General features: G+C 47.0%; 7 protein-coding genes and 1 long non-coding RNA gene across 23 annotated transcripts; 3 read left to right on the top strand and 5 right to left on the bottom strand.

The window, feature by feature from the left end:
* Positions 1 to 12: 12 nt before the first annotated feature.
* LOC9631149 (myb-related protein Hv1) lies at positions 13 to 1408 on the bottom strand. Its single transcript, XM_002968017.2, has 3 exons — positions 1255 to 1408; positions 906 to 1035; positions 13 to 843 (listed from the first exon to the last, which is right to left on the bottom strand). Exons 1-3 carry the CDS (start codon positions 1406 to 1408, stop codon positions 174 to 176), a joined length of 954 nt encoding a protein of 317 aa, XP_002968063.2. The 3' UTR covers positions 13 to 173.
* Positions 1409 to 2413: 1005 nt separating this feature from the next.
* On the bottom strand, positions 2414 to 4959 carry LOC9631147 (myb-like protein Q). Its single transcript, XM_002968015.2, has 3 exons — positions 4504 to 4959; positions 4304 to 4433; positions 2414 to 4232 (listed from the first exon to the last, which is right to left on the bottom strand). Exons 1-3 carry the CDS (start codon positions 4634 to 4636, stop codon positions 2615 to 2617), a joined length of 1881 nt encoding a protein of 626 aa, XP_002968061.2. The 5' UTR covers positions 4637 to 4959; the 3' UTR covers positions 2414 to 2614.
* Positions 4960 to 5477: 518 nt separating this feature from the next.
* On the bottom strand, positions 5478 to 10247 carry LOC9631146 (peroxisomal nicotinamide adenine dinucleotide carrier). Of its 9 annotated transcripts, none has more exons than XM_024673130.1 (19): positions 10081 to 10247; positions 9913 to 10026; positions 9795 to 9869; positions 9612 to 9742; positions 9502 to 9556; positions 9300 to 9452; positions 9177 to 9245; positions 8902 to 9126; positions 8789 to 8843; positions 8535 to 8729; positions 7892 to 8480; positions 7425 to 7820; positions 7084 to 7309; positions 6950 to 7020; positions 6811 to 6877; positions 6318 to 6682; positions 6153 to 6251; positions 5948 to 6053; positions 5478 to 5909 (listed from the first exon to the last, which is right to left on the bottom strand). In XM_024673130.1, the coding sequence occupies exons 1-10, from the start codon at positions 10159 to 10161 to the stop codon at positions 8545 to 8547; spliced, it is 1143 nt and encodes a 380-aa protein (XP_024528898.1). In that variant the 5' UTR covers positions 10162 to 10247; the 3' UTR covers positions 5478 to 5909; positions 5948 to 6053; positions 6153 to 6251; positions 6318 to 6682; positions 6811 to 6877; positions 6950 to 7020; positions 7084 to 7309; positions 7425 to 7820; positions 7892 to 8480; positions 8535 to 8544. The 9 variants fall into 9 exon arrangements, with proteins under 9 accessions (XP_024528898.1, XP_024528900.1, XP_024528896.1 ...); XM_024673132.1 differs by having other exon boundaries at positions 5478 to 6053; positions 7084 to 7170; positions 7222 to 7309; XM_024673128.1 differs by having other exon boundaries at positions 5478 to 6053; positions 7425 to 7486; positions 7557 to 7820.
* Positions 10248 to 10290: 43 nt separating this feature from the next.
* Positions 10291 to 12415, bottom strand: LOC9631600 (chaperone protein dnaJ 10). Of its 5 annotated transcripts, none has more exons than XM_024673124.1 (10): positions 12058 to 12401; positions 11936 to 11995; positions 11787 to 11869; positions 11547 to 11709; positions 11329 to 11458; positions 11093 to 11251; positions 10852 to 11030; positions 10717 to 10797; positions 10549 to 10674; positions 10291 to 10475 (listed from the first exon to the last, which is right to left on the bottom strand). In XM_024673124.1, the coding sequence occupies exons 1-10, from the start codon at positions 12142 to 12144 to the stop codon at positions 10401 to 10403; spliced, it is 1143 nt and encodes a 380-aa protein (XP_024528892.1). In that variant the 5' UTR covers positions 12145 to 12401; the 3' UTR covers positions 10291 to 10400. The 5 variants fall into 5 exon arrangements, with proteins under 5 accessions (XP_024528892.1, XP_024528893.1, XP_002968059.2 ...); XM_024673125.1 differs by having other exon boundaries at positions 10572 to 10674; XM_002968013.2 differs by having other exon boundaries at positions 10549 to 10665.
* A 68-nt stretch (positions 12416 to 12483) lies between these two features.
* LOC112345769 (DCN1-like protein 5) lies at positions 12484 to 14021 on the bottom strand. 3 transcript variants are annotated; one of them, XM_024673137.1, is made up of 10 exons: positions 13844 to 14021; positions 13685 to 13789; positions 13508 to 13628; positions 13365 to 13439; positions 13272 to 13308; positions 13134 to 13217; positions 13012 to 13075; positions 12846 to 12946; positions 12704 to 12769; positions 12484 to 12632 (listed from the first exon to the last, which is right to left on the bottom strand). In XM_024673137.1, the coding sequence occupies exons 2-10, from the start codon at positions 13743 to 13745 to the stop codon at positions 12525 to 12527; spliced, it is 717 nt and encodes a 238-aa protein (XP_024528905.1). In that variant the 5' UTR covers positions 13746 to 13789; positions 13844 to 14021; the 3' UTR covers positions 12484 to 12524. The 3 variants fall into 3 exon arrangements, with proteins under 3 accessions (XP_024528905.1, XP_024528904.1, XP_024528906.1); XM_024673136.1 differs by having other exon boundaries at positions 13685 to 14021; XM_024673138.1 differs by having other exon boundaries at positions 13508 to 13589; positions 13685 to 14020.
* LOC9631599 lies at positions 14018 to 16148 on the top strand. The gene is made up of 11 exons (XM_002968307.2): positions 14018 to 14202; positions 14269 to 14845; positions 14926 to 15019; positions 15089 to 15144; positions 15192 to 15255; positions 15308 to 15370; positions 15417 to 15478; positions 15540 to 15627; positions 15685 to 15747; positions 15805 to 15864; positions 15921 to 16148. The coding sequence occupies exons 1-11, from the start codon at positions 14040 to 14042 to the stop codon at positions 15975 to 15977; spliced, it is 1347 nt and encodes a 448-aa protein (XP_002968353.1). The 5' UTR covers positions 14018 to 14039; the 3' UTR covers positions 15978 to 16148.
* Positions 16149 to 23151: 7003 nt separating this feature from the next.
* On the top strand, positions 23152 to 24003 carry LOC9631597 (isonitrile hydratase). Its single transcript, XM_024673139.1, has 2 exons — positions 23152 to 23490; positions 23558 to 24003. The coding sequence occupies exons 1-2, from the start codon at positions 23206 to 23208 to the stop codon at positions 23927 to 23929; spliced, it is 657 nt and encodes a 218-aa protein (XP_024528907.1). The 5' UTR covers positions 23152 to 23205; the 3' UTR covers positions 23930 to 24003.
* A 683-nt stretch (positions 24004 to 24686) lies between these two features.
* LOC112345772 lies at positions 24687 to 25298 on the top strand. 2 transcript variants are annotated; one of them, XR_002992155.1, is made up of 3 exons: positions 24687 to 24743; positions 24798 to 24868; positions 24936 to 25298. It is a non-coding gene; the product is annotated as an uncharacterized LOC112345772 (long non-coding RNA). The 2 variants fall into 2 exon arrangements; XR_002992154.1 differs by having other exon boundaries at positions 24798 to 25298.
* Positions 25299 to 25514: the final 216 nt, after the last annotated feature.

Below are 25514 nucleotides of genomic sequence, written 5' to 3'. Positions count from 1 at the left end.
AACGTTTTGGGTACTTTGCCACTACACAAAACAGTCCAACGCAAACGGAAAAGGCTAGACACTGGAGTGATAGAGATTTATACTTTGTGACAAACTAGCTTTTTTTTATGTATTCTCGTGAATTTACAAGCTTAAATCTGAGCCGAGTTTATAGATTTTGTATCAACTTGTAATCACATGAATGCCTGGTGAAAGCCAAGGGGATAATACTCCCCTGCGTTGTAGCTAGTGGCATTTGCGGGAAGAACAAATGGTTGCTCGTCTTCGTGCTGCTCTTCGCGATGGAAGCAATCCAGGAGAGGCGGCGAGAGCAAAGCCTCGCCTGGAAAATCTCCGGTGTATGCTAAACTTTGTACAGTGCATGACATGGCGGGCAAAGACGAATCTTGATTCACATGGCGTTCATCACCACCCTGGTTGAAATCCGCGCAGTTGTAATCCATTGCTTCTGCTGGGTCGTAAAATCGATGATCGACTAGAGCCGAGCTCGAGGCTCCAGCAAGCTCTTGATCGCGGGATCCGGACGAGGAGCCATGCAGCACGACAAGATTGCTGGTGGCACAAGTGGAAGGATCTTGATGATCTTGTTGGAATGAGAATGGAGCGTGATTCATGAAGCTGCTTATGACACCCGAGGGGTCGTCGAAACTCTGCTGATGATCATCGGTGATAATGAGCTCACTGCTGCTGAATTGTGGCGAGGTCATCGAGGGTGACGTGATCTGCGCGTGAGTTTTTGGGTCGATGCCCATCTTCCGTAGTTTCTTCTTGATCACCGAGTTCCAGAAGTTTTTTATCTCGTTGTCTGTTCTTCCGGGCAGTTGCCGGGCAATGTGTGACCATCTGCCACAACAAATTCAAGCGAAAGTCAAGTCCAAAGACATTGATTTTGAGATTGAATCGACCTGTTACCAACGATGGCATGGAGATCGATGATGAGTTGCTCTTCGTGCTCGCCAAAACCACCTCGTTTCAAGTCAGGGCGAAGGTAGTTTATCCATCGAAGCCGGCAGCTCTTGCCGCAGCGATCCAATCCTGTGCCGATCGATCGATCAATCAAAGATTAGAAAGAAGAAAATGTAACCTGTCTCGACCAAGTTCATTCCAAAACCATTGAAGGGAATTAAAAACTAAAGAAACGATAAGAGAGAGATTCGACAATTTATGCGCACAACACGAAGCAATGAACTTGGAGCACGAAGAGAAGAAATCGTGGAGGGATTGATAGAAGAAAAATGTAGAAATGAGAATCACCAGCTTGTCTGGGAACATTGCTCCATGAGCCATGCCCAAACTTTGTGATGCATTGCACCAGCTTCTCGTCTTCCTCGGGCGACCACAATCCTTTGCGGAGCTTCCTCTTCTCGTTATAGCACGAAGTAGAAGAAGAGGATTGCTTCCCACCCATGAAGAGGGCTAGCGATGGCGCTCTCCAAGATCACCTAAAGATCTCTGGACGAGAATTCAATCCAAAGTACCGCGAATAAGATGGTAGTTGCGGGCATGGCAGAGCAAAAGAAGAAAAGCAATTTGATGCAAAGAAAAGAACGAAACAACGAAAAGGTGGCAGAGCATTTATGACAAACATTTTCTAGGGTTCTCACTCGGCAGCGTTCATTCATTCACTCGAAAGAAAAAGGTTTGATATTGGTCTTTTTTCAGAAGCTTCTGGGTCGAGGAAGAAAAGGGGAGAAAGTAGAAGAAAAGAGAGCAAAAAAGGAGATAGTTTCTTTGTACAAAGGCTGCGTCAAAGACAAAGTCCATGGGCGATTTCTTCCTTGCTTTGTGGTATGCGTCAAAGGAGGAGATTGAAACGAATCACGGGCTCGCTTTGTTCTCTCTAGATTGATTCTCTCGAATTCGTGGCACCGCCACCGACATTCAAACAAAGTCCAGACTGTTGGTTCTTGGGAAGATCATCGATTCTTGGATGCGAATGATGTACAGGATTGGAGTTTCTTCACTCGATGAAGTTGGCTGGATGTGGAGACAGAAAGTAAGGATCGAGCGAGGTCAATAAAGGCAAACAGGGATTTGTACCCTCTGGGCGACGGTGATTGTTTAGCGCACGGCTTTATCAACGCTAAAGTAAGCGCATTATTTTAATCCTTTCCGGGGATTCACTCGATCTCTCAGAGGGCTAGAGTACAAAGAATACCTCGTCTTGTCAAATCTCTCCAAGAAGATTGAGAAAACTAAGTGGAAATCATGGACGATCTTCTGGAGCGTTGTGTTGCTGTTGTTCCAAGGACTCAATTATAATCGATGTCAATCACCGCCACCATCCAAACGAAACAAACAAAAACGAGCAAACAAACAGGCGACATTGGAAGATTGATCAATCAATCGCCAACTTTCACCAAGCTCTCTGAAAAGCCTTCTATAGACACCTTCGTTGCATACAACAAAAGCCTTCTTTAAACAACCAATTCGTCTATCAAATCAATGTTACAAAGAACGAAGGAACGAAGAACATCTCATATGATCCAAATCCGAGCAAATGCATGGATCCATATAATACGTATAACGTATCAATGGTTATATAGTGAGCGTATAATGCGCGCCAACATCGGTCGATCGAGTGTAGCAATGTATAGAAAAGCCATTAAAGATCTTAAATGATTTGATCCAAAGCTGCCGCAATCCGCTGGAGCTCCGGCGAGAACTCCTCCTCCTCCTCCCGACGATCGTACCATGACGTACCACTCGACTTGATCATAATCGTGGAGGGCGATGAATCTCCAAACTGATCGCTGTGCTGTCGCGGCTTTGCCATGGCGGCGCCACCATGGCAGACCGGCGGCGCGATGGCGGGGCTGGGGAGGAGCTCGCTCCACCGGATGGACGAGTTGGAGAAGCTGTCGGAGGCGGCGTCGTCGGAGGAATTGGCGGAGGAGGCGGCGCGGAGGAACGGGAGGCTGAATTTGGCGTCGCCACCACCACCACCGCCACCGCCGCCGCCGCTACTGTTACTCGTGGTCGTGCATGTGTCCCAGAACTGGAATCCCCCGTCCCCGCCACTTGCATTGCTACAGCTGGTGTCCATGGACGGCGATTCCTTGCCACCACCATCGTCCGGGATGGAGCACCTCGACGTCACCACCGGTGGCTTGATCATCAAGCTCGACGCGGCGTGATCGTTGGAGCAGCAGCCGGGCGAGCCTTGCTCGCCATCGTCGCCGCCGCCGCTGGGGCTGCTGCTGAATTCTCGCTCCGGATCCCCGCCAGTGCCAAAGTCACCGAATTTGAGGAAATTCTCGCAGTATTTGGCGCTAAAGTCGTCGTCTACGTCGCCTTTGATCTCCTGGTGTCCAAAGCTGGGCTCTTCCGCTCGGCTACCAGAAGAACTCCGCTGGTGGTGGTGGTGGTGGTGGTGATTTTGCTCGATCATGCTCGGTTGCTGCTGCTGCTGCAAATACCACACCAAGGATCCAACGTGAACTGGAGCCACATTGTTGAGCGTGCTGGGTGAATTGAAAAGGGAGGCACTAGTACCGGCACCGAAAGCTTGCGCCGGCTGCTGCATTGGATGGTGGGCGTGATCGGGGTGGAAGAATGGCGCGGCCATGGGCGGGACGTGCTGCGTGATCCAATGCTGGTTCCAGTTGTTGATCGCTGGTGGCAGGAAACCAGGATGATCTTGCTGCTGCTGCTGCTGGGGGAAGAACCCAAATGCTGGACGATAGAGCTGCTGTGATCCATAGCTGGAAGAATTCGAAGAAGACGATGGCGGTGTGAGCGGTGTCATGGCGTTGTTGTCCTCGTCGCGATCGCTGCCGCAGCTGAAGAACTGGGGTGGCTTGGTTCTCGCGAGAAACGAGAACTTCCGGGGGTCGTGCTGGTCCGATCGACCGGCATTCTTGAAATTCATGGCGGCGTCCTCTCCACCCATGGTGTCGTCGTCGCCATCGTCGTCCTCCTCGGGGCAGGCGAACAGTTTGGGGGGTTGTCGCGTGATCACCATGGCGGCGCTGGCGCTGGATTTGTCCAGGAATTGCTGCTCGATGATGGGTGATTTGGCGTCCGGGGTGGTGGTGGCGGTGGCGGCGGCGGCGCCGCTGGGGCTAGTGGCGGCGGCGGCGGCGGCAGCGGCGGAGGTGGCCACGAGCAGAGGCTTGTGGGTGTTGGGATCAATCCCCATTTGCTTGAGCTTCTTCTTGATGCAAGAATTCCAGAAATTCTTGATCTCGTTGTCCGTGCGCCCGGGCAGCCTCGCCGCGATCTGCGACCATCTGGAACAAGAATCCCCGATCAAATGAGAGGAATTCTCACAACGAAAACCAAACGAAGAATCTCTCTTTACCGGTTGCCAAGCGCCGCGTGGAGATCGATGATGAGCTTCTCCTCGTGCGACGTGAAATTCCCACGCTTGAGGTCCGGGCGGAGGTAATTGATCCACCGGAGCCGGCAGCTCTTGCCGCATCGCTGCAATCCTGCAAATAATTCGAGCGCCATGGATGAGTGATCTTGCGGCTCACATTCGAGCGATCGATTGCTACTGACCGGCTTGCTCCGGCACCGTGCTCCAGCAGCTGTGGCCATACTTGGTGATGTAGCGCACCAGCTTCTCGTCCTCCTCTGGCGACCATAGCCCTTTCTTGAGCTTTTGCTTCTGGCAGCACGAATGCCTCCCCATGCTACTCTTTTCCCCCCAAATTAACCTAATGCGGGAAAAACGAGCACGAACGATGGATCATCCCCGGCCGCTTTGCTGGATCGATCGATCAATCGCATTGTATGGTGTATTTCTTTTGAAAGTGCGCGCGAGCGCGAGCGCGAGAGAGCGAGCGGATGAATGCCTCGATCGATTGATTGATCGAGAGGGGAGAGGGAGAGAGAGAGAGAGAGAGAGAGGAGCGATCGATCGAAAGCGAGAGGGATGTGACAGAGACCGGATGGAATTGTGACACTTGAGCTGCAGAGAAACCCTTGTTCCCACCCCCGGAGATTTTAAACGCGCGCAATACTAGGTTGCTACCACCACCACATCAATCATCACATATTCTTGCCATGGATCACCGAATATCCTCTCTGATTAGGGCTCCCTGATTCGTGGTTGGTAAGGTGTAACTAATATCAATATAATTTGTGCGTAGCAAACCTTTGTTTAACAGACTTACGGACTTTGGAAAGGTGGTATGGCCCCCATTGATATGTCTCCAAGGAATATAAAGCTCGATAAGACGTGACTTTGCAGTTCAAGCAAACGACCAGAGGGTAGTTTTTCCATCTCGCATCAAATTTTCTTGTTTCTTTTTCTCCCGCGAGCTTTTTCATAAAGTTGACGGTCGCATTCTCATGTACGATATACAATTCTTGTGTGCTTGTAGAAGCGGTCATCCCGTGTCTTCTTGAAACAGCGTGTAGATGGTCCAAGCGTATCAAACATACACAAGGACGGACGGAACGGACGGACGACAACAAATATAAGAAGGATCGGACGCTGTAGATTGGGTCTTCACCGACATTATCCGGTCTCCACAAAAAATACGATCAAGTTGCATTGACAAGATTATAAAAAAAATTCTTGTCAACAAGCGAAACGTTGCGAGTTGCGATTATTTTAAACTTTGGCGAGATCCCTTCCGACGCGCTTGCGATTCGAGCCTGGGACCTCCAGGGCAAAAAAACCGTTTGGCCACGTCAGCCTTCTGGAACCCAGCATCTAGCGCGCACGTGGCGGGACCCAAGCATTAACTGCGGCCACTGTGGACTGCCACGTGTGCGCGTCTCAGTGGCTCGGGCATCAGCGTCCGATATGATTTCGGGTCCCATGTCGTTGCATCTCCGACAAAACCCCGGCGGCCCCACGGCCGCGGGATTAATTTTCCGGGTTGACAGGGTTCGATTCCCTTCACTTTCAAGGACACTCCATCCTTGTCGACATTCTTCCTCCCCTCGGTTAAAAACTGGAGTCTGTGATTAGCGGAAAAAGAAATGTTTTTACCCGGCGATGGTGGAGGCTTGCTTGTTGGCTTGCTTTGCTTGCATCACAAACGCGGCCAAATTTCTCTGCTGTTTAAATGAAGGCCTGTAACGACACATAAACTAACCTGTAACAATGATGAGCTCATGTAATATGACAAACCAAATCTATGTCTACCAGTAGACCCGGATATCGTAAGGGAAAAAGGGAAAAACGATGAGCTCACCCGCAAGAATTCGCGTTTTGCGTGGTGTTTAGAACACCCACGCCGCTGGCCAACAACCGCTCTTTCGTTCCTGGAAATAAAAAACGAAGCTTGGAAATCCTTGGAAACGTTTAAGAATCTCCATGGTTAGAAAAATCGATTCTAAGCAAGCACAGTAGAACGAACCTTACGCGCTTTGAGAAGAAGCTTCACGCAAACAAAACGGGCTGGGAATGAGACACGGCCCCCGTTTAAATCAATCAGGAAACCGCCATCGCTGTCCAAGTTGCAACACACCCTGCGCGAGGAAGAGAACAAAGCATGAGGGAAAAAAAGAACCGAGCGAAAGAAAAGAGAAACCAAAACAAGAGAACAGAAAATATGGCTTGCCTTCATCACCATGAGCTCGGCAGCAATGTAGCCTGACGTCAAATGACGGTGAGATTAGTTGGTTGATATTAGTAGCTCTTTGGCCAGTTTGCGGAAAATCACGTAGCACGGCGAGCCAAGCCAAAGTCGAATATAAGGCCATGTGTATTTCTTCGTGTTCCCTGGAGCAAATGTTTTAAAAACGAGAGCACGGTCGTTAGGTTGTGCGCAAGGCGATAAACCTTCCACTAAGTCAATATCTTGTGCAAGCAAGGAAATAAGAGTGAGCTAAGCTAAGATACTGGCGAACCTGGATTAGAAGATCTAACAGCAATGGAATATCTCACGCCGTGGTGTCCGACAGCACCCCTGGTATCCTGTGCACACCGAGGTCGCCACATTTTCACCGGGAGATAGATCCGGAAACAGTTTTGTCGGTGTGAAGTTACCAGCTTTTGTAGTTCCTCCGGGAACCATCGGACAGTTGTACCTCAAGGCTCCAAGTCCACTTTTCTCCACCCTGTAAGAAAAAAAAACGAGAGACAATCCAGTAAAAACAAAAGCAACCACGGAGACGGCTCACCATTCTAGAGGGATTTTCCATTCCCCCATTAATTGCAGAGCATTGTGTCGCACGGAGAGAGCCTGTCTATTCGAGTTTTATTTTCTTCTGGGAATCTCAACTCCAGAAGGCGTATGATTGATGTTTACATGCACCTACCTCCCTCTCCGGTGCACATATAATCACTTCTTTCGTAATCTGTTTGCCGGTATATGCACACGGCCTCTGTGCTTGTTCCTGCTTTATCCTACAGAAGAAAGAGTTGATTAGCATCATACAGAGGACGCGAAAAAGCAAGGAAACAAAGCAAGCCGTAGCCAACGCGAGGACGTCGGCTGCGGCTACAGGAAGTCAAAGCGTACCGACAGCACGATCCTTGATTGCAGAGTGCCAGGCTGCGGTAGATCTAGCACCACTGCACACGCTAAAAGTTTTGTTGTAAAGCCGAGAGAAATTCTAAGGAGCAGTGGCCGGTAAATCAAAAGAACGAGTACCATCTTTCGAGCCACAATCATATAGGAAGCTACGCTGGTAGTTGAGAGCTCGCTGTTGCGAGTCTCATTCGGGCTGCTCGTAGTCCCAAATGTGCGGCTATACAAGCAAGAACATGAGAACTGTAGCATAAAATAGCAAACCTTTTCTTCTTCCTCTTGCAGTTTTTCTCCTCTTTCTTTTTTTCTCTCCTCCACGAGGGTAGCTACTTAACGAGTGGGACCGCAGATGCTCGAGCTTTTGTAAACACGCCAATTTGGCTCCTTCTGGATACACAGTCAAACGTCCAAGGTGTTAGTATAATATTCAGCTCGCACCAAAGCAGCACAACTCATACCTCTCGTTCTTTGTTTACTCGTTGTGCTGAATGGGAACGTCCCACCAATCTATTTGCTGCTGCAGCCACAAAGTCACTGTCAGAGGTCAAGGTTAATAAGCTCGGGTGTTTGCTGCGAGCGACGGTCGGCTTAGCGCAGGATCATTTGATCAACATCTCTCCGCATTGATGCGGAGTCTCAATTCGAGAGAGAGTACTGACAAGACAATCGGTCTTCATACTAGTAGAGTGTGTTTGCCAAAGACTTTGTCCCTGACAAGCCCCAGCAACCTGGTGACAGCTCTTTCCACCAAGCATCCACGCAATTCACGACTGCTCCAACTTGCTGGAAAGAAGATCCCGGACCCTCTCTCTTGATCTCTGATCCTAGTCCAATCCACCTGCATGTTCTCCAGCTCTGCTCCGGCTTGTAATGCGACAAAGGAAAGAGTGGCCCCTTGTGACTACCAATACAAAGTGCTTGGCCACACCCGTGTGGATTCCAACCGATCCATATCTTTAAATCTTTCGGGTGGCAGCTTTCAAACGAGCCAAGAATGGAACATCCTTCACGCCTTGGGAAGTCAAGTCAGAAATTATTTCAAATCGCCTGGAAAAACAAATCGAAGGTTACCTTACATCAGCACAAAGAAGAAGCGTTTACCTCTTAGCAGCTAACGAGATGCAAGTTTCTTTTGCCGCCTCAGTAATAGCTTTCTAGCCACCTTGACCAGCTCTTCCTTAATCATAAGGAGCAAGGCCGCAGCTGCCACGCTCTGTACGATCTTTGTACTCATCCCCTTGTAGAACCCGGTCAAACCTTCGTACCTGATCATCTTGAAGATTGCATCTAAAGTTCCTGTTGTTCAAAGGTCACATACGTCAACTCAACGACACGAAACAATATCGATACTGAACCTGTGTACTGCGTTGATTTATCCCTACCGATTGCTTGCTTCGCTTGGAGGCGCGACTGGTAACCCAAGGACATCTTTTAGTGAAAGGGACAACCATAACATCAACTTCAGTACCTTTACTACGAGCAGCGGGTATGTGGCAATTGTGGCACCGAGCTTGCCAATAGAACCAATCACAAAAATCTGGCAGTTAACTGTCAACCGAGGAATGTTGGAAGCAATCGCATTTACCTCTAAAGGGGAAACATCTTTCATCCCATGCTTGTTTATCTTTCTCTTTTTGGTGAGTTCCTTTAATAGGGTCTCATAAATCATAAATTGAATAGCGGGATTGCTAACCTGTTCGATACATGAACGTGAGAGTTTCGGATGCAAAGTTTGGTGGTTACCATTATAAGAGTGGGAAGAACTCCTTTCCAAAAGCCTATTAAACCGGCTTCGCGGTAGAGGTCTTGAACCTAACAAGCAATCATCATCAAGACTAACATAAAAAAAAGTAAACATTAACTTACAGTGTAGGCGGCACCATGATTGGTGGCAGGAGAGACAATATTTATGTGTTTTGCTTGACTTTCAACATCCGCTGGCAATGCTTCACGAGATGCAGGAGGTTTCTCAATCTCACTTTGAAGAGCGCTTGATTTCATTTCCGCTTGCGTTTGTGTCTGAAACATCGGTAATATGAAGCAACGAAAACGAGCTAGCACAACATGCCTGCATTCTAGTCACCACGACCCAGATAGGATTCGTCAGGAGCACGTTCAAGCTTCTGCAATAGGGAAAAAGGAACTCCAAAGTCAGAGACAAGCATCAAGACCAATTACCCTGCCAATGCTGCTACAAGTAGTGAGTCGGACATACCAACAGTACCATCTCCAATGCCATTCTTTCTCCTCCGTCTAGCATTAGACTCGGCCGCATTTCTAAACAGCTGATAGAAATAGTAGTACACACTCTGCACAAACCAAACAATAAGTTCATCACGACTTTAGACCACGCATACAAACCTGAGACGCTACTGTTCCCAAAAGTGAGGGTGTCAAACCTCTATATAATCCACCCCATCCTTCCTCCGCTATCACCTATGAAAAGAATTGCGTCAACGCTCCAAGATCCAAAACATACCCTGTAGATCTCCAAAATTGTGCCACTCTTCCGAATTGTCGCTTGCGAATCATCCAACGAGGAGGAAGACGCGGCCTTCTTTGATCTCCTCTCCGTCTGCTGTCTAGTATTTACCTGAGAATGCATCACAGAATCACGCTCGGTTCGATCGATCGAAGCTAACAATACCGTCTGGAGCGGGTAAGTGAGGAGCTGCGCGACGAGGCCGCCTCCAGCGCCTGCCAATCCATTTACCATTGCGTCCGACATTGCGGCGAGGATCGGGATCGAAGAGCCCTAGCGGAGCTCCCACAAGCCCTAATCACGCCTTCCAAATGCCAAGAAACTCTACGGGAGAGTACGCTTTCCTTGCTGTCTCTGGTCCTAGAATCATTCAAATGCCCACTAGCCACGTGTCTCAATTATACCCGTCAGATCACATAGACACACAATACACGCAATGAAAGAATGGAGTATGGATCTTTTCTTCACAATCTCTCCCATTTTTTTCATGCCATGCCCGGAGGAGCAGCTGGAGATGGCATTGACGTGGGCTGATTAGCAAAACCACCATCCGCTGGGTTCTGGAAGAACAAATCAAACAAAAGAAAAGTTCATGGAAGATTTGAGCTTGGAAACAACTTAAGTGATAAAAACCTGGAAGGTGTGAGATGAATTACTCGGTTGAGGCGTCGGTGTGGAGCTCGAGCTGTCTTGACCCAGCTTCGCGTCGTGACGAAGGCTTTTCTCTCTTCTATACGGAACTTTGGCTCCCTGTAAGCCCTGTCGGAACAAAGGATAAGAGAATGGAGAATGCAAACAAACCTGGAAAATATTCCCCAGCTTTTTCAGAGCCTTTGCGCGCTGCCTCTGAACTTCTCTTCCAGCGGAAGCATCGTGCAAAACCTGGACAGTATATCACATTTGTGTGATCAGAGTGTTGTGACATCTCTTGCTTACGTTCTGGCAGATATGTGATAAAGTGACCTCGATGTCCGCGACGTTGAGCTTCCACAGAGAGTCGATCATCACTTGTTGCTTGGATTCAAGATACTTTTCGATGGCACTTTCGCTCATATCACCCCCTGCAGCGAGCTCCCTCTTCATATCCTCTTGCATTTGCATCAAGGCGATCGCACCTGAGACAACAGTTGCTTGTTAGAATAATGGGAAAAGCGGAGCTGAGTAAAACTCTACAAACCAGCCGCGGCGGTCACTTGTGACTTGATAAAGTGTCCCTTGTCACGAACCCATTCCGCCAAGAAAGGAACTCCCATGAACAACATTTTTTTACCAAGCTCCTTTGCAGCCTGTCGAGCATATATGTACCCAATCGTGTGCAGCATCGGCTCTCCAAAAGCTACAGCGCAAAATTATAGAAAGCACTTCCGGGTTAAAAAACACGGATCAAAGCTCAGCACCAAGATTATATAATACCCGCATTCGAAAGATGCTGAGCCTCGCTTTTCGCCCATTCACTGAACCCGTCTTTGTCGCCGTCAACATAACGCTGTAGACGAGCGATTAAGCACTTGGTAAGCTTATCTTCCCTCTCTTGTTGCAAAACCTGTGAAGAGCAAAGACAAGGCCGAGTTAACGGACGGAAAACTAAAGAGCAAGCAACTAGACAGAAAACAAAAGCGCTAGCTACTCACCTTGAGCTTCTCTTGTACTTGCCTCAGATCCATGGCTTGGTTATCACCACTTGAAGTATCTATGGACGCCATAGATGCCATTGCAAGCTGCCCAACGTAATCTTCAAACATCTCACTTCCAAAGAGCATGCCAAACACCGCAGCGGGGTCGAGCATTTGGTCTCTGCAAAGAAAGAAACATCACAAGAACAAAAAAGCCTCGATAAGAACACATGGAACCTTCGTAGCAAAGACACTTACGTTGACACTCCAGCTTTGCCGAATTTGTCATAGGCTTCTTTTTTCGCAGGATCGCTCAGCGTTTGATACGCCTCCCCGAGAAGCTAGAGAGTTTATGGAATCGCTTGTAAGAATCGCTTGGAAGACTGGAAAGGAGCTAGCTCACTTACTTGAAAATTCCTTGCGGCCTGTGGATCATTGGGATTCTTGTCTGGGTGTACCTTCTTAGCCTGGCCGGAAGAGAAAAGATCACTCTCGATCGAGAGCTTGCCAAGCGAGACGAGACAATTACCTTAACATAATACGCCTTCTTTACATCGGCCGCGCTCGCATCCGGCGTCAATCCTAGAACGTCGTAATACTCCGTATCTTTCACCATCTCGTGAGCTGCCTCGATCGATCGAGCAGCATTAGCAGCGAAAATCCTCTTCCTCCCTGTTGTGGAGCGGAGCTCCCCTAGAAATCCCGACCTACAGCCACAAATCCTAGACCTAAGACCGCAATCGCAGCACGGCCACTCAGCGAAAAGCAACGCGCACCACCGATTGAGGCTCCTTTCGTCGTTGCTACAGCGCGAGCGAGGAGAAAGATCTACAGATCCATCGTCTTCCCCCAAATTGTAGAAACAATGCACCACGTCACGAGACACGTCATTCGAATACTGGGCCTACACTGGCTAACACTTGTCTAGCAGTGCCAGCGCACCATGCCACGCGGGAGGGCAAAAAAGAATTTTCAATCGCATATGCCACCTCTCTCTTACATGGGCTCTTTGGAGCCACCGGCCTGTTTTGACCACTCCACGTAGTTGTCCAGGAGCAGAGGCCACGCTTGCGTCTCATCGTAGTTACTCATATCAGTGCTCACCTGCGTGATTGATCCAAAGCGAGTGTTAAGATGGGATCCCGCGAAAAAACGTTTAAAAAGTTTTAGAATACCTCGTCACAAAAGCGAAGAAATCCAATCCACTGATCGTGATTGATCCCCTTGTATTCCTTTTGCTCCTGAGAAGAAAGTATCCCAACCATGCGTGAAGATCAATCGAAAGCTCTGGAGAAACCTGAAAGAGCAACGAAGTACCTGGAGGAAACGAGTGAAGGAATCCAAATGCGGTCGTCCCGAGAGAATGAGCTCCAGCATTTGGCACGCCGAATCGAGATCCAGCGTCTTTTGCCTTGGTTCTGGAAGAGAAAGGAGGTTCATCAATCTCTACAGCGACAGCGATGGATGGATGATTTGCGATTACCTGTCAAGCAATACTGAAAGGAGAAGCTGTACAAGGACTTGAATTCTTCTTCGTCATCCGCAACCTGGAAAGCAAGATAACTTATATAAGCGAAAAGATGCTTGAATCATACACTCACGCACCTGTTGCTGGAGATTTGCGAGTGCCTTCTTCAACTTATCCAGTGTATCCGCTTTCAAGGCCTTCAAGCCCGCTCGCCACTCCTCCTAGAACAAACAATCCTTGAATGCGCGAAAAAAACTTTCAAAAGCAAGACTCACCAGCGTGAAGAATCCCTGCTTGTCAGCTCCGAATTTCCTGGAACATATAACCGAAAGATTCGCTCAAAGCTCTTAACTTTCGGAAATACTCACCAAGCCAGGAGAAGAATACGCATATCCGTGGGTTCGATCTGCAAGTCCCGGCACAGCGCCTCTATTCCTTCCGGACTTTTTTTTTTCGCAACAACGTTTGTCAATACGACCAGCCGATCAAACAATTTCCAGCTCTCACTCACCCGATCAAGCACTTGTCATTCTTCTCAGCATAGCGACTGAACAAGGTGTCACACTTATCGAATTCCTTGGAGCTCGACTTTGCTGGATTCAAACTCGTGTCAGTCCTTTTCTTTTTCTTCACTATGGAGAAAAAAAGAAGGAAAGAGTAAGGCTTTCGCGTGAAAGAACTGGCTTACCGGGTGGAGCCATCGCCGCTGGAGCGGGCATCACGCCAGTGCGCCTCGAACTCTTCCTCATATTGCAGCGCTGTGTGGCGACTGCCGCGCTACTACAAGAGGCACCTATCTTCGAACGAATCCACACACGAACGAAAGCAAAAAAACACGCGAAAATACCCAAATTGCCTCTCCCCGACCACCCGCAGATTTAAATAAGAACCCTAAAACCTCGCGATCGATCGACCAGCGCTCAGGAAGATGCTGCCTATGCGACCACCTCCCGATCGATCGGCGATGTGGAAGGCGGCAACGCGCTTGGCGCAAGAACAAAACAACCGAGTGGCATAAACCCTAAAAATAAAGAGAAGGGAGTATGGAATTAACGTTGGGGTTCGATGCCGCATGGCAATGGCGGTCCAATGCGGATGCTCCTCCGGCGAGGCGCGCTCGCGGATTGGTGCGATGCTCGACGGCGTCGGGAGGATCCAAGCGCGATATGCAGAAGATTGTGGCGCGGACGAAGCATCGGCGAGCTCGTGAGTGGAAATTTTCTTCTCTTGTTCCTGCGTCTTGGCTGTTGTTGATCGCATCGGTCTGTGCAGGGCATATGAAGCTCCTGAATAAGCGTAATCTGTATGATCCGGTGGAGGAAGAGCTCGTCCGGCAGCCTCACATCCTGGATAGCTCCACTCCCGACGGGGCTGAGGAAGATCGGCAAGAGAAATCTTTGCTCGATAATGCGCTGGATGAAGAAATCTCCGACGAGGATGCTGCGTCGGATGATGGCGAGGATGGAGTTGAGGAGTCGGAAGAGCCCGAGGCCGTCTCTTCTTTGCCAGGTGATTTGAGAGAGGAGAACGAAGCTGACGATGGAGAGGAAGACTCAGAAGAGAGAGACCGGCTCGAGGGCATCTCTTCTTTGGGAGGAGATTTGAAAGAGAACGTAGAAGCTGGGGCTGAGGCAGTCTCGAAAGAAGTTTCTGGCAGCACTCCCGTGGATTCGTCTAAAGGCATAAAATCAAAGGAGCATCCCCGGCACGATCAAGATGGCAAGAAATCAAAGGAGCAGCCCCGGCACGATCAAGATGGCACGGAACCAAAGGAGCAACCTCGGCACGATCAAGGGCGGTTTGCTGATCTCAAGGTTTTCGTGGCCGGTGCCTCGGGAAGAACTGGAAGGTTCGTGAGTTCGTTTTTCCGTTCTTGCTTTTTTCTTTCGTTTTTTCCTTTGTAACCAAGTTTTGATTCTCTAAACTCAGGCTCGTGGTGGAAAAGCTCTCGAAAGGAGGTGCCAAAGTGCGAGCATTGTGTCGTGATAAGGCCAATCGATTCAACGAGCAGGGCAACGTGACTGTAAGTTGAAATTTGTGCTGCTGGTGTCACTGCGTTGTCTGGTAACGTGTCTTCTTTCTGGACAAGCAGGCTGTCCGTGGCGACATTTGTAAATACGAAACTCTCAAGCAAGCACTGGGTGATAGGTACGTTTGGCTCTTTCTCATCTTCCAGTCTAAAGCAAGCTTTACAGTAATGCGGTCGTGTGTGTCATTGGGACGAAGTTTTTCCCGCTGGATATTATGAAGACTTACCAGGTTCTTAAGTTGTTAATCACATTCTCTTTGACACTGAGTGATTTTTTTCCAGATCGAGTATGAAGGAGTTGTGAACCTTATCTCGGCAGCCAAGAACCAAGGACAAGTGAAAAAGGTAGCAAGCAAAGTATTGTCTATCCAGACTGACATTTAACTCGCAGTTTATACTGGTTACGTCGATAGGAGTCTCGTCATTCCTCCAGATAATCCCCATTCTGTGGTGGTAAGCGAAACAAGCTTTAACTTCGCAAGAATGTTGTCTCACTCGTTTTATCCTTCCTCAGGAAAAGGCAGGCAGAGCTTGCATTGCAACGCTCAGGGCTTGAGTACACTATCGTAAGGCCTGCTGGTCTACGAGAGAACGCACCCGCTGTAAGCGTTGCTATTCTCTCCTAAGTTTCTTAGAGATAACGTTTCTTTTTGTTCCAGGATGAGGCTCTCGTCATGAGGCCAGCCGACTCGCTCTTCATAGGTGGTATCAGTCGATCAAAGGTAAGAAACTCTAGCAGGAAAGCATGCATCTAAAAGGTCTTGTGGCTCGTGGATCAGGTCGCTGAAGTTTGCGTGGAAGCGATCGTGGTCCCGGAATCCTCAGAGAAAATCGTGGAGGTAAATGTCTTGATCAGACGAGGATTCTCTTAGAACAGTGGGGCTCTTTCTCGCAGATATGCGCGGGTGACGTCCAGAAAGGCAGCATCCAAGAACTATTCTCGCGAATTTGATCAATGCCAAAGTAAATCCTCGTTCTTTCGTATTAGCAAATTTCACAAACACATGCTTCGAGGTTGGGCACCACAAGATTATAAACGATAGGTAGATAATATCCTTGAGCAACAAATATTGTGGGAAGCTTTTGCAAATCCCTCAAACATAAACAACTAGATCGTTCCTCCTATGGCCTACCGCACTACCTGATGATTTCCTATGCTTTCCACTGCAGCAAAATCAGAGTCTCACAAAGAAAAAAAATAAAACTTGGGAACATGCACCAGCTGACCCGAGAGCTCAAAGTCCAATGCAGTTTTTGAAGACTTTCATTTACCTCTTGCAAAAGAATTAACTCTAGCAAGTTAACCTTAGTAAAACATTGAAGTTAATGCTTAAACTATAATTTGATCTCAGAAAGCATTAATTTTTTCTCACAACCACATTTACCAAGGCAATCCTGGGCAGTCAGTTGCCTTAGTCTCAAGGAACTTTGAGTTTCAATTCAAGACTTTCAGTGAAGGTTCCATAGTGCACCATTGTCATACCTGAGTTGAGTTAAAGGTTGTCCAGTGCTTCACATGGCGGAGGCTGTGAAACAGAAGAACGCAAGTGATGAGCTCCTTGATTCCATCATGGGAGTTCCACAGTGGTTCACATTCCTGGAGCCAGCACTAACTTTTGCAGGACAAGGCAAAGTTGAGGTGATAGCCATTGGGAAAAACGCAACACAGGCTCTCAAAGTGAGTTATCATCAAAGTGATTACAACATTGAGACTTTTATATATTATCTATTAAAAAGGTTCTCTTTACCATTTTAAATTTATAATAGCTGAGATCTGTAAAAAAAGGCTTCGCATTTACTGCAACAAAAGCAAAAAAATATTACTTTACATGTAAACATAAGAAGGAATACCTTCTGATAAACTAGTCTATCGCCAACCCATCGTTAAACTCGTTCGAAAGGCAGTAAAAAAAGAGTAGGTAGTTTATTGCAGCTTGGATGCTATCCAAAGTAGAATTCCTAAAAAAAAAACACTAAAACTAAAAAAGAAAAATAAAAAGAAAACTTACCATCCAACAGTGATCTAAAATGCACTTTTGGTTGCTTCACTAAATTTTGCTTTGGCACCATTTGGTAGAAACTAGATCAGGTCCTCAATCCTTGGCAAAGGGTACTTATTCTTTTTTGTATACTTGTTGAGCAACTAATAGTCTATACACATACGCGTAATTTGGTTTCTTCCATTGATAGGCCTGTTGTGCCTCTTCCAAGCACATACCCTTTAAGTAAAGGGGAAAGGTTACTTCCACGGGCATATCCTCAGGCTGAGGAAAGTAGGCCCTTCGTCCTTAGAAATTACACAAAGAAAAACAATATTACAAAGCCCAACAAATATAAAGCTTACATTTCTTTCATAGCAAAACCTGTCCATTAGATATCCTCCATGCTCTCTGTCTACTTTTTTAACTGCTACATATGGATATGTAGTCTTCACTCGATCGATACCCCTTATTTAAAGCAAAACAAGAAAAGATCAAATCCATCCAATTTAGAATATTGCACACCTGAGAGAATTCCTAGAGATGATCTGGTTTTCATCACTGGAAAAGCATTCACAGCAGAGTTAAGAGACGAAACTCAAGAACAGACCTGCACCGGCAAACTTTGTAAAGACGAGAGAAAAAAACAAGCTTGCACAGTTAGATAGGGGAATCTTTGGCTGTCTCCTTGAGATTTGGCCTTCTCGACCTCCCCAAACATAACAAACCTAGAAAACAGCAGGACAATCCCTAAGGAAAAAGAGAGAAAAACGAGAGCTTGTAGAGAAAGTTAGACACAACAAACTGGGAGAGCGGCCGCCGGATTCCCTAGACAATCCTTGGAAAAACCTAGAAATCTCCCATACTGGGCATAGATTGCACTCATTTGGCTCAAACGATGATCAGGTCCACAGTACTCTGGCAATGATGTTGGCATGCTTGGACTTGATCATTGTGGGGGGTCTCTTACTGACGGCAGCTCTCAAAAATACAAAGATGACTCATTACACAAACTGTTATTCTTGCACTTGCTTATTGTGCTTCCAATCTTTGGCTGCACCCTCCTGGCATGGCCCAAGTGTAAGCCACAAATTTTTCCTTTCCCATTTGCCAATTTACCTCGTCTACCCATACAACACTGCCTTGGCTTTTGCTAAATTCCCCCGCCAAAGTTCCTGCTTATGGTACCAGCTCCTACTTGGTCTTATTTGGTTTCAGCTACTCACTGCACAAGCAACGGAGTGTTAGCCATCCATCCACCAATTCCCAAATCTCTCCCAATCCCCTTCCCCGGGTTAGACTGGACTTAAGGTTTGGCTACACTCCCCACAAGCACAAACAGCCAAGCACACCAAGCCTCCAGGTTCCTAACATCCCTTGGTACCATAAAACTTAATCATGGGACCCTCTAAATCCCAAGTCTTGGGTGCAACACTTGCTTCGGGACACTGGGGCGAAACACCGTGGCCTAATGGCTTGGTATAAGTACCTCTACCCCCCCACTTCCATCCCGAAAGGAAGGCCCAAGCCCCTAGAAAGGGCAAAGCCCAATGGGCCCCAAGGTCCTCAAGGGGGGCCCCCCCCCCCATGAGCGGGGAGCCCCCCAATGGGTTTCCCTTTGGAGAGGGGGAGGGGTTCCCCCCCCCCCCCCCCCCCCTGGGAGACACACACTTTGGGCTTTCACCCCTTGACCCGTATTAGTACTTGGACTTGGTCTCGGGCTCGATCTCGGACTCGATCTCGGACCCGACTTTGGATTCAGTCTCGGACTCGATCTCGGACTCGATCTCGGACCCGATCTCGGACTCAATCTCGGACCCGATCTCGGACTCAACTTCGGACTAGACTTCGGATCAGTCTCGAACCCAATTCTCAGATCTCAGACTCCGTCTCAAACTCGGTCTCCGAATCGGCTTCGGACTCGATTCCGGACTGTATCTCGAACTTGGTCTCAGAGTTGGTCTTGGACTTCCCATCCGATGAACTCTTTGTCATTTTGGTCATGCTTTCGGGGATCCTTTAGCCTATGACACCTCGGAAGTTAGTTCCTTACACCAAGCCTATCCCAGACAAAGGTGATTAATCTCTTTGTGCTAATTCACCTTGTGAGCATGAGCACGCCATAGTCTCCTTGTCATCTTGGAGCGTAATCCTCTAATAAGTTGTGAATTCTAATCTCGACAATTCAATCTCAATTGAGGTATCAGAGGGGTATGATCCAAAAAGGGACAGAGAGACCAGTATAGGATGCATCAGCATGCAGCAAGACAAGGTGAATTAGATTGATTGCTCGGTTAGTTAGGGTTACAAACTGGAATCTGAATGGACTTAGTGTGCCTTCCAAGGCAATGAATTCTCCTCTTTCCCCTCTCTTGCTGTCACAGCTGATACAACACCTCCAAAATTCAGAACTATTGATTTCAATATTTGGAAACACTTATAGATTTACTATAAGATAACCACAAAATGAAATTTAAACCTTTTATGTATGTGTCCAATAACAATAGAGCAGAATCTGAGTTTGGGCCATTGAATGAATAAATGGAGCTAAACTCTTAAGCTTGCAATCAAGAAGTGAAGGAACCAAAACACAAATCTTCTCTTGAATATTTAGCCCAAGGAGCAAAAGGATAAATAGGAGCACAAAATGACATTGAACAGTCTTAAAAGTTTTAGCATCTTAATATTATGACCAATATGCAAAATAGAACTAAATGGAGTTTGACATTATTTTAACATATTAATATAAAATATAAGTACCCTATCAACTAACATTGTATGAAACTTGGAGTTAAACTTAAGCCAAATGTAAGCTAAATTTAAACTATGCTTTAAATTGATTAGCTATGCCCAACTTATCCATTATTTCTACTATGCATTTAGAACCCTTTACAGTCACATCAAATATTACTTGGATGAACAAAGGCTGTGGGACATGACCATTAGAGACCTTGACCCTCCCCAAGATGAACAGGACAAATAAGCTGCATTTAATTGCAAAGCCCTTGGCAAGGTTTTCCAAGCCTTACACACACAAGACTTTTGAGCAATATCACGTTGCACAAAAGCATGTGATGTGTGGGCAACCCTTACAGCAATTCATACACCCACTAATCATGTGCATCTTTGCCAGAAGCTCTACTTCATGGGAATGTCTGAGGCCAATGACCTTGCCACACATGTTGCTAGTTGCTGTGGGCGCACAGATGGATGAAGCTGAGGAATATGAGTCTCCTCAGCTCGCTCCCCTCCTCCTTCGACGCAACCATCCAGTCACTTCAACCCACAGTCCCCAGTGGTCAAATTTCCTGGCGAGAAGTCACGACAGCGTTACACAACACTGCCTTGCAACGAAAAACGATGGAAAAGAGTGAGACTTCTTCCGACAATACCATAGCTCGGCCAAGCAAGAAGAAACTGTCACGTTCCAATGGGAGTTCTTCCAGCACAACCAGAAAATTCAACCCCTGCCCACATTGCAAGAAAACAAATCATGCTGAACACAACTGTTGGTTCAAATACCCAGAGAAATGACCGAAGACGAAGGCTAAGGCATTGATGGTTCATCAAGCTGATGCAACAGCTTTTGTCTCAGTACGTTCACTCTATATTGCATTTAAAAATCAAGAAACGTTTTTCTTTGATTCAGGAGCGACGGATCACTTGACGCACGACGCTCAGTGGTTCAAGACGCTCCAAGATGTTGATCCACCAGCCATAGTTGCAGTAGGGGATGGAAGACAGCTCCAGATCACTGGTCGAGGTACCATCTTGCTCAAACTTGAGAGTGGTTTTAGCACCACGATTCATGATGTATACCTTGTTTCAACACTAAGTGCGAACTTGCTCTCTGTCGGCCAACTCACTGAATCTGGATTTGACATTCGTTTTGGCAAATCTGGATGCACTTTGCTCACTCCCGCGGGTGACTTAGGATTTGCTGGCCTCGACAGCTGGGAAGGTCTATACAAGCTTTGTATGGAGCCAATGAGCTGCTGAAGTGGTTGAACGCCCTCATCAGTTCCTCACGTTCATGGCTTCTACCCTGGACGAGCTTGAGCTGTGGCATCGCCGTTTCGGCCATGCGACCACACAGCGCATTGCTCAGCTCACGAACTTGTCGAAGGCCTTGATTCCCTTCACAACCACTGCAAAACTCTCCTTTTGCGATGGTTGCCAGCTCGGGAAACAACACAAGCTTCCTTTTCCAAAGCGAGGAGCACGACGCGGCTCTGAAATACTAGAACTTGTTCATAGTGACATTTGGGGCCCTCTCCCCATGAGGTTCATGGTTTTTCATGAGTTTCATTGATGATCACAGCAGAAAAACCTTTGTTTTCTGTCTGGCATCAAAATCACAAGCTCTGGAAAAACTCGAGGTTTTCAAATCTCTTGCGGAAAATCAAACGGGCAAGCAGCTCAAACGTTTTCGTTCAGATGGAGGTGGTGAATCACCTCCATCTGAACTCATGCAAGTTCTCAACAGTGACAAGGATGGTCTTCCGGCAGCCAGCATCACTGCCAGAGTAGACGCAGAACGATCCCGCCAGCTAAGAGAGAAACTACAAGTTAAAGAACCTGGTGGAGATATACCCAGAGAGCTGTACCAAAACGGAACTTCCATGTCCTCCGGGACGTTTGGCAGAAATTCGTAAACAAGCATATGTTGTGTGGGCAGACGAGGTTGTGTGTGAAGATCCTTTGCCGATCGCATTAACAAAAACTGGATGGAGTGCCTTTGGGAGTGCTCAAGAAGAGATCCGTCATCTTTGAGCCAGAGCTCAGGAAGTACGAGGCGGTCCCAGCACGGCCGTGAACCAGCCCATCGCTGGACTTTCCAGGTTATTTCGGGGCTGGTCAGGATTGTGCTTGTGTTTCGGGAGGTCGAGAAAGCGGAATCTGAGCAATTGTTTTTTTTTTTTTGGTGAACCAGACTGGCAAGAGGCCATTGCTGGAAGTACTGGTCGCTGCATCTTTACTGGCTGTCGTCTCTTAAATTCGCTGTGAACACTTTTTCCAGTGATGAAAACCAGATCATCTCCAAGAATTCTCTCAGGTGTGTAGTTCTAAATTGGATGAATTTTGACGTAAGACTACATATCCATACCTAAATAAAGAGCATGGAGAATATCTAATGAACAGGTAGAAATGTAAGCTTTATATTTGTCTTGAGCTTTATAATAAACTTCCCTGAGGTAACCTTTTCCTCTTACCTAACGGACACACAAGTATATTAACAGATGAAACTAAATATCCAGTTTCTACCAATTCTGGGCCATTTTTGGATGGTAAGTTTTCTTTTTGTTTTTCTTCTTTAAATTTAATTTTTTTTTTTTAGGGATTTACCTTGGATTACATGTCAATTGCCATTGGTGGCATTTGCTATGGTGATAAGGCTGAAGCTGCCATTTGTCCCAGCTGCAAACAATACCCAGAAAGCCCCAAATTACATCAGTTGGCAAGTATGCCACGTCAACAGAGTAACTGGTAGGCATAAAAAAGGTGGTGGAGGGGCAAAATAACAAGAAGGAAAGTCACAGAAGGCAATACACTTGCAATCAATCATCAACTCTTTTTTTACTGCCTTCTAGATGAGTTTGACGACAAGTTGGCAATGGATTAATTTATTATAAAGTATTACTTCTTGTGTGATAGATAATATATATTTTGACAATGTAGCTTGCTTTGAGGGCCTGCATTGCCTGTTTTATCCCAATGGCTATCACGTCGGCTTCATCTACACCACTCAGTGAGAACTGGTCATTGTCTGAGTTAAAAGGATGTCTAGTACTTCACACTATCACTGAAGAAACTCTACAAAGGTCTTTCCTGCAAAACAGAACAAAGTTCCTTGGAGACTGGGCTTGGCCATCCTGACTCTAGCAAGTCATAGCTGGCATTTCAGGAGGTTTTAGCCATGGTCAGGACTAAACTAGTTAGTGTTTAAAGTTAGTTAATATTAATGTTCATATTTACGTTGTCTTTTACTTATATAAAAGTAGATATGATTGTATTTTATGAAATATACAAATCGCCACTTTGATTTGCATATAACTATTTTGTAACAGCTGTTATTGTGTTGCTTTCAACTTGTTTATGTTAGAACGAAAACACGTGGAAAACATGGGTCCCGTGGGATGGTTCAGCGTGAGCAGAGGATAAATACCGATCTCAGCAGCTCAAGAATCAGCAACACTGAGCATGGAGCCAATGGTATCGACAATCAAGGTAGCCATTCCAATCTTCAACAACATCACTGTGTTGGATGCAATTGGGCCGTACGAAGCGCTCCATCGCCTCCCGGGAGTGAGTGTTACCTTCGTGAGCGACAAGCCGGGCCTCGTTGTTGCAGACGAAGGCACATTCAAGATTGAAGCAAGCTCCGGCTTTGAAGATCTGCCCAATCCTGACATTCTGCTCGTTCCAGGAGGCCCTACCAAGCTCCTGCCGTTAGATCACAAGCCACTCCTCGACTACATCCGCAAGGTAATTGCTCGTTTCTTCATCCATTTCGATCGATCCAGCCCTGCTTGTTCTTGTGTCGATCTTCCAGGCTCACGAATGCACAACATTCACCACTTCAGTGTGCACTGGAGCTCTGATCCTCGGCGCGGCGGGATTGCTCAAGGGCGTGAAAGCCACGACGCACTGGGCCGCGTATCCGCAGCTTAAGGAATATGGTGCCAAGGTGACGAGCCAGAGGTACATCAAGCAGGGAAAGATCGTGACCGCTGCAGGAGTTTCTTCAGGGATCGACATGGCCATCTACTTGGCCTCGATCATCACGAATGAGAAGATTGCCAAAGCGGTGCAGCTGATGATCGAGTATGATCCGCAGCCGCCATACGATGCTGGCTCTCCTTGCAAGGCCGGGGAGGAGATTGTCAAGCTTGCCCATGAGCTGTGGATCGATAATCCCAAATAATCCCATCTCTTCTTGAATGCAAATCGTCTTATCAATGAGGTGATCGATCCTTAGTAGTAAATTTTAAATCCTTAGTAACTTCTCTTAGTAACTTTTAGTCCTTAGTAACTTTTAATCCTTAATACCTCAGTGGCGTGTTGAAGAGGAGCGCGCGATAATATTTGCTCGAGAGGTTTTTCGCAATTTTGTGCGCAGCGCATTCGTGCTTTGATGATCTCGAGCAGTAGACATTCTAAAAGAATGGAGCTGCCTGTGTTGTGTCTTTGGATTTTAGGGGTTTTAGAGGAGAAAATGGCCACCGTCACCAGAGATCAGGGCTCAGTTTCGTCTTGGCCGTCTCCTCGCGAATGTCATTAGCCACCAGAGCTTTCCCGGTGCTTTATTTCTTCTTGCTTCAGATTTTTTGTTCTCTCTCGGTCCTTCCTTTTCATGTCAATTTACTTCCTCTGAATTTGCTACTCTCTTTTGCAGGCAAGGAGCTTCACTCGGTACTGAAAACCCAGTTCCACGTTTGCCTTGTCTTCGAAATTCGTTTCAAGCATTGTTTTTGGTTCTCATCTTCGAACAAAAAATGTAGGAACTTGGTTGCGTGCGCGGAAGCCAATTGAAATTGCCGGAAGGTTTTTTTTTTTTCCATTTTCGCGAAGCTTACGGACTAAGGCATGTCGAACTGTAGCGTGCTTTTGCAGGGTCTAGCCAATTCTCCACAGTGAGTGTTGGAGCTTCTCCTGTAGCTGAAGAGATGGCTGTCAAAGAGGCTCCCAACGAGATCTTTTTGGAGGATTACAAGCCCACTGGCTATCACTTTGACACGGTAACGCACCGTACTAATTGGATGCTGATTTCGTTTTGTCCACCTTCTATCCAGGTCGAGAAATTTGTTGTCTGAGAAAAAGACAACCGTGGTGTTTAAGATCCGGGTTTTGCCGAGAAACTCAAGTATTTTCTTTTTCACTTTCGTTGTTTCGTTCGCTATCTTGGTAGTCATTAACCAGAAGCCATGCAGGTGAAAGCCCGCCATTGGTGTTGGATGGTCGTGACGTGAAACTTCTCTTTGTTAAAATCAACGACGAAGAACGGAAGCTGGAAGAAGTTGCGCTCACCAGCCGTCATCTGACGCTGAAGTCACTTCCTGTTCAGCCTTTTCTCAGGGTTCTGGATGTGATAAGGAGGTCGTTTCAGGAGAAGAATGGATCAAATGTGATAAGGAGGGCGTTTCTGACGTGCTATTGTCTTTCCTAGTGACTTAAGAAAGTCCAAGTGTTCGACTTATCGTGGCTTGGTCAACCTTAGCTCAGGCCGGCATTTGGCTTTTAAGCTTTTCACCAAGAGAGACACTAGCTAACTAAAGAGAGGAAATTATATCGTTCTTTATCCAGCTACTTGCAATTAGAGAGCTGGGCCGAATTTTCTAGTACGATTTGGATGGGGCGTTTAGAGGGATTCGTGTTCTTGATCGCCTCATATTGTCTGGGATGACAACAAATTTGAGCTAATCTTGCCCAGTGCCGATAAGGATCCTTGCCTGCGGACGGCATTAACTACTACTTTGAATTATTTTCTCGACTAAAGTAAAATTTATTGT

The sequence above is a fragment of the Selaginella moellendorffii genome, unplaced genomic scaffold (genome assembly GCF_000143415.4).
Source record: "Selaginella moellendorffii unplaced genomic scaffold, v1.0 SELMOscaffold_10, whole genome shotgun sequence".
In the NCBI taxonomy this organism is placed as follows: Eukaryota; Viridiplantae; Streptophyta; class Lycopodiopsida; order Selaginellales; family Selaginellaceae; genus Selaginella; species Selaginella moellendorffii.
This window is presented reverse-complemented; position numbering and strand designations above follow the sequence as displayed.

Excerpts from the sequence above, each read along its gene's own strand:
- LOC9631600 (XM_024673123.1), bottom strand. The coding sequence starts at position 12,144 with ATGGTGAAAGATACGGAGTATTACGACGTTCTAGGATTGACGCCGGAT. Across the intron at positions 11,996-12,057 it reads AGAAGGCGTATTATGTTAAG|GCTAAGAAGGTACACCCAGA; the intron begins GTAATTGTCTCG and ends TCTTCCGGCCAG. Across the intron at positions 11,870-11,935 it reads AGGCCGCAAGGAATTTTCAA|CTTCTCGGGGAGGCGTATCA; the intron begins GTAAGTGAGCTA and ends TAAACTCTCTAG.
- LOC9631599 (XM_002968307.2), top strand. The coding sequence starts at position 14,040 with ATGGAATTAACGTTGGGGTTCGATGCCGCATGGCAATGGCGGTCCAAT. Across the intron at positions 14,203-14,268 it reads GACGAAGCATCGGCGAGCTC|GGCATATGAAGCTCCTGAAT; the intron begins GTGAGTGGAAAT and ends CGGTCTGTGCAG. Across the intron at positions 15,748-15,804 it reads GTGGTATCAGTCGATCAAAG|GTCGCTGAAGTTTGCGTGGA; the intron begins GTAAGAAACTCT and ends CTCGTGGATCAG.
- LOC9631597 (XM_024673139.1), top strand. The coding sequence starts at position 23,206 with ATGGAGCCAATGGTATCGACAATCAAGGTAGCCATTCCAATCTTCAAC. Across the intron at positions 23,491-23,557 it reads TCCTCGACTACATCCGCAAG|GCTCACGAATGCACAACATT; the intron begins GTAATTGCTCGT and ends TCGATCTTCCAG.
- LOC9631146 (XM_024673127.1), bottom strand. The coding sequence starts at position 10,161 with ATGTCGGACGCAATGGTAAATGGATTGGCAGGCGCTGGAGGCGGCCTC. Across the intron at positions 9,246-9,299 it reads ATCATGGTGCCGCCTACACT|GTTCAAGACCTCTACCGCGA; the intron begins GTAAGTTAATGT and ends ATTGCTTGTTAG. Across the intron at positions 9,127-9,176 it reads TTCTTCCCACTCTTATAATG|GTTAGCAATCCCGCTATTCA; the intron begins GTAACCACCAAA and ends TGTATCGAACAG.
- LOC112345769 (XM_024673136.1), bottom strand. The coding sequence starts at position 13,745 with ATGAGGAAGAGTTCGAGGCGCACTGGCGTGATGCCCGCTCCAGCGGCG. Across the intron at positions 12,947-13,011 it reads CTTTCAGTATTGCTTGACAG|AACCAAGGCAAAAGACGCTG; the intron begins GTAATCGCAAAT and ends TTTCTCTTCCAG. Across the intron at positions 12,770-12,845 it reads CCTTCACTCGTTTCCTCCAG|GAGCAAAAGGAATACAAGGG; the intron begins GTACTTCGTTGC and ends CTTTCTTCTCAG.
- LOC9631147 (XM_002968015.2), bottom strand. The coding sequence starts at position 4,636 with ATGGGGAGGCATTCGTGCTGCCAGAAGCAAAAGCTCAAGAAAGGGCTA. Across the intron at positions 4,434-4,503 it reads CACGGTGCCGGAGCAAGCCG|GATTGCAGCGATGCGGCAAG; the intron begins GTCAGTAGCAAT and ends AATTATTTGCAG. Across the intron at positions 4,233-4,303 it reads CACGCGGCGCTTGGCAACCG|ATGGTCGCAGATCGCGGCGA; the intron begins GTAAAGAGAGAT and ends TTCTTGTTCCAG.
- LOC9631149 (XM_002968017.2), bottom strand. The coding sequence starts at position 1,408 with ATGGGTGGGAAGCAATCCTCTTCTTCTACTTCGTGCTATAACGAGAAG. Across the intron at positions 1,036-1,254 it reads CAATGTTCCCAGACAAGCTG|GATTGGATCGCTGCGGCAAG; the intron begins GTGATTCTCATT and ends CGATCGGCACAG. Across the intron at positions 844-905 it reads CATGCCATCGTTGGTAACAG|ATGGTCACACATTGCCCGGC; the intron begins GTCGATTCAATC and ends TTGTTGTGGCAG.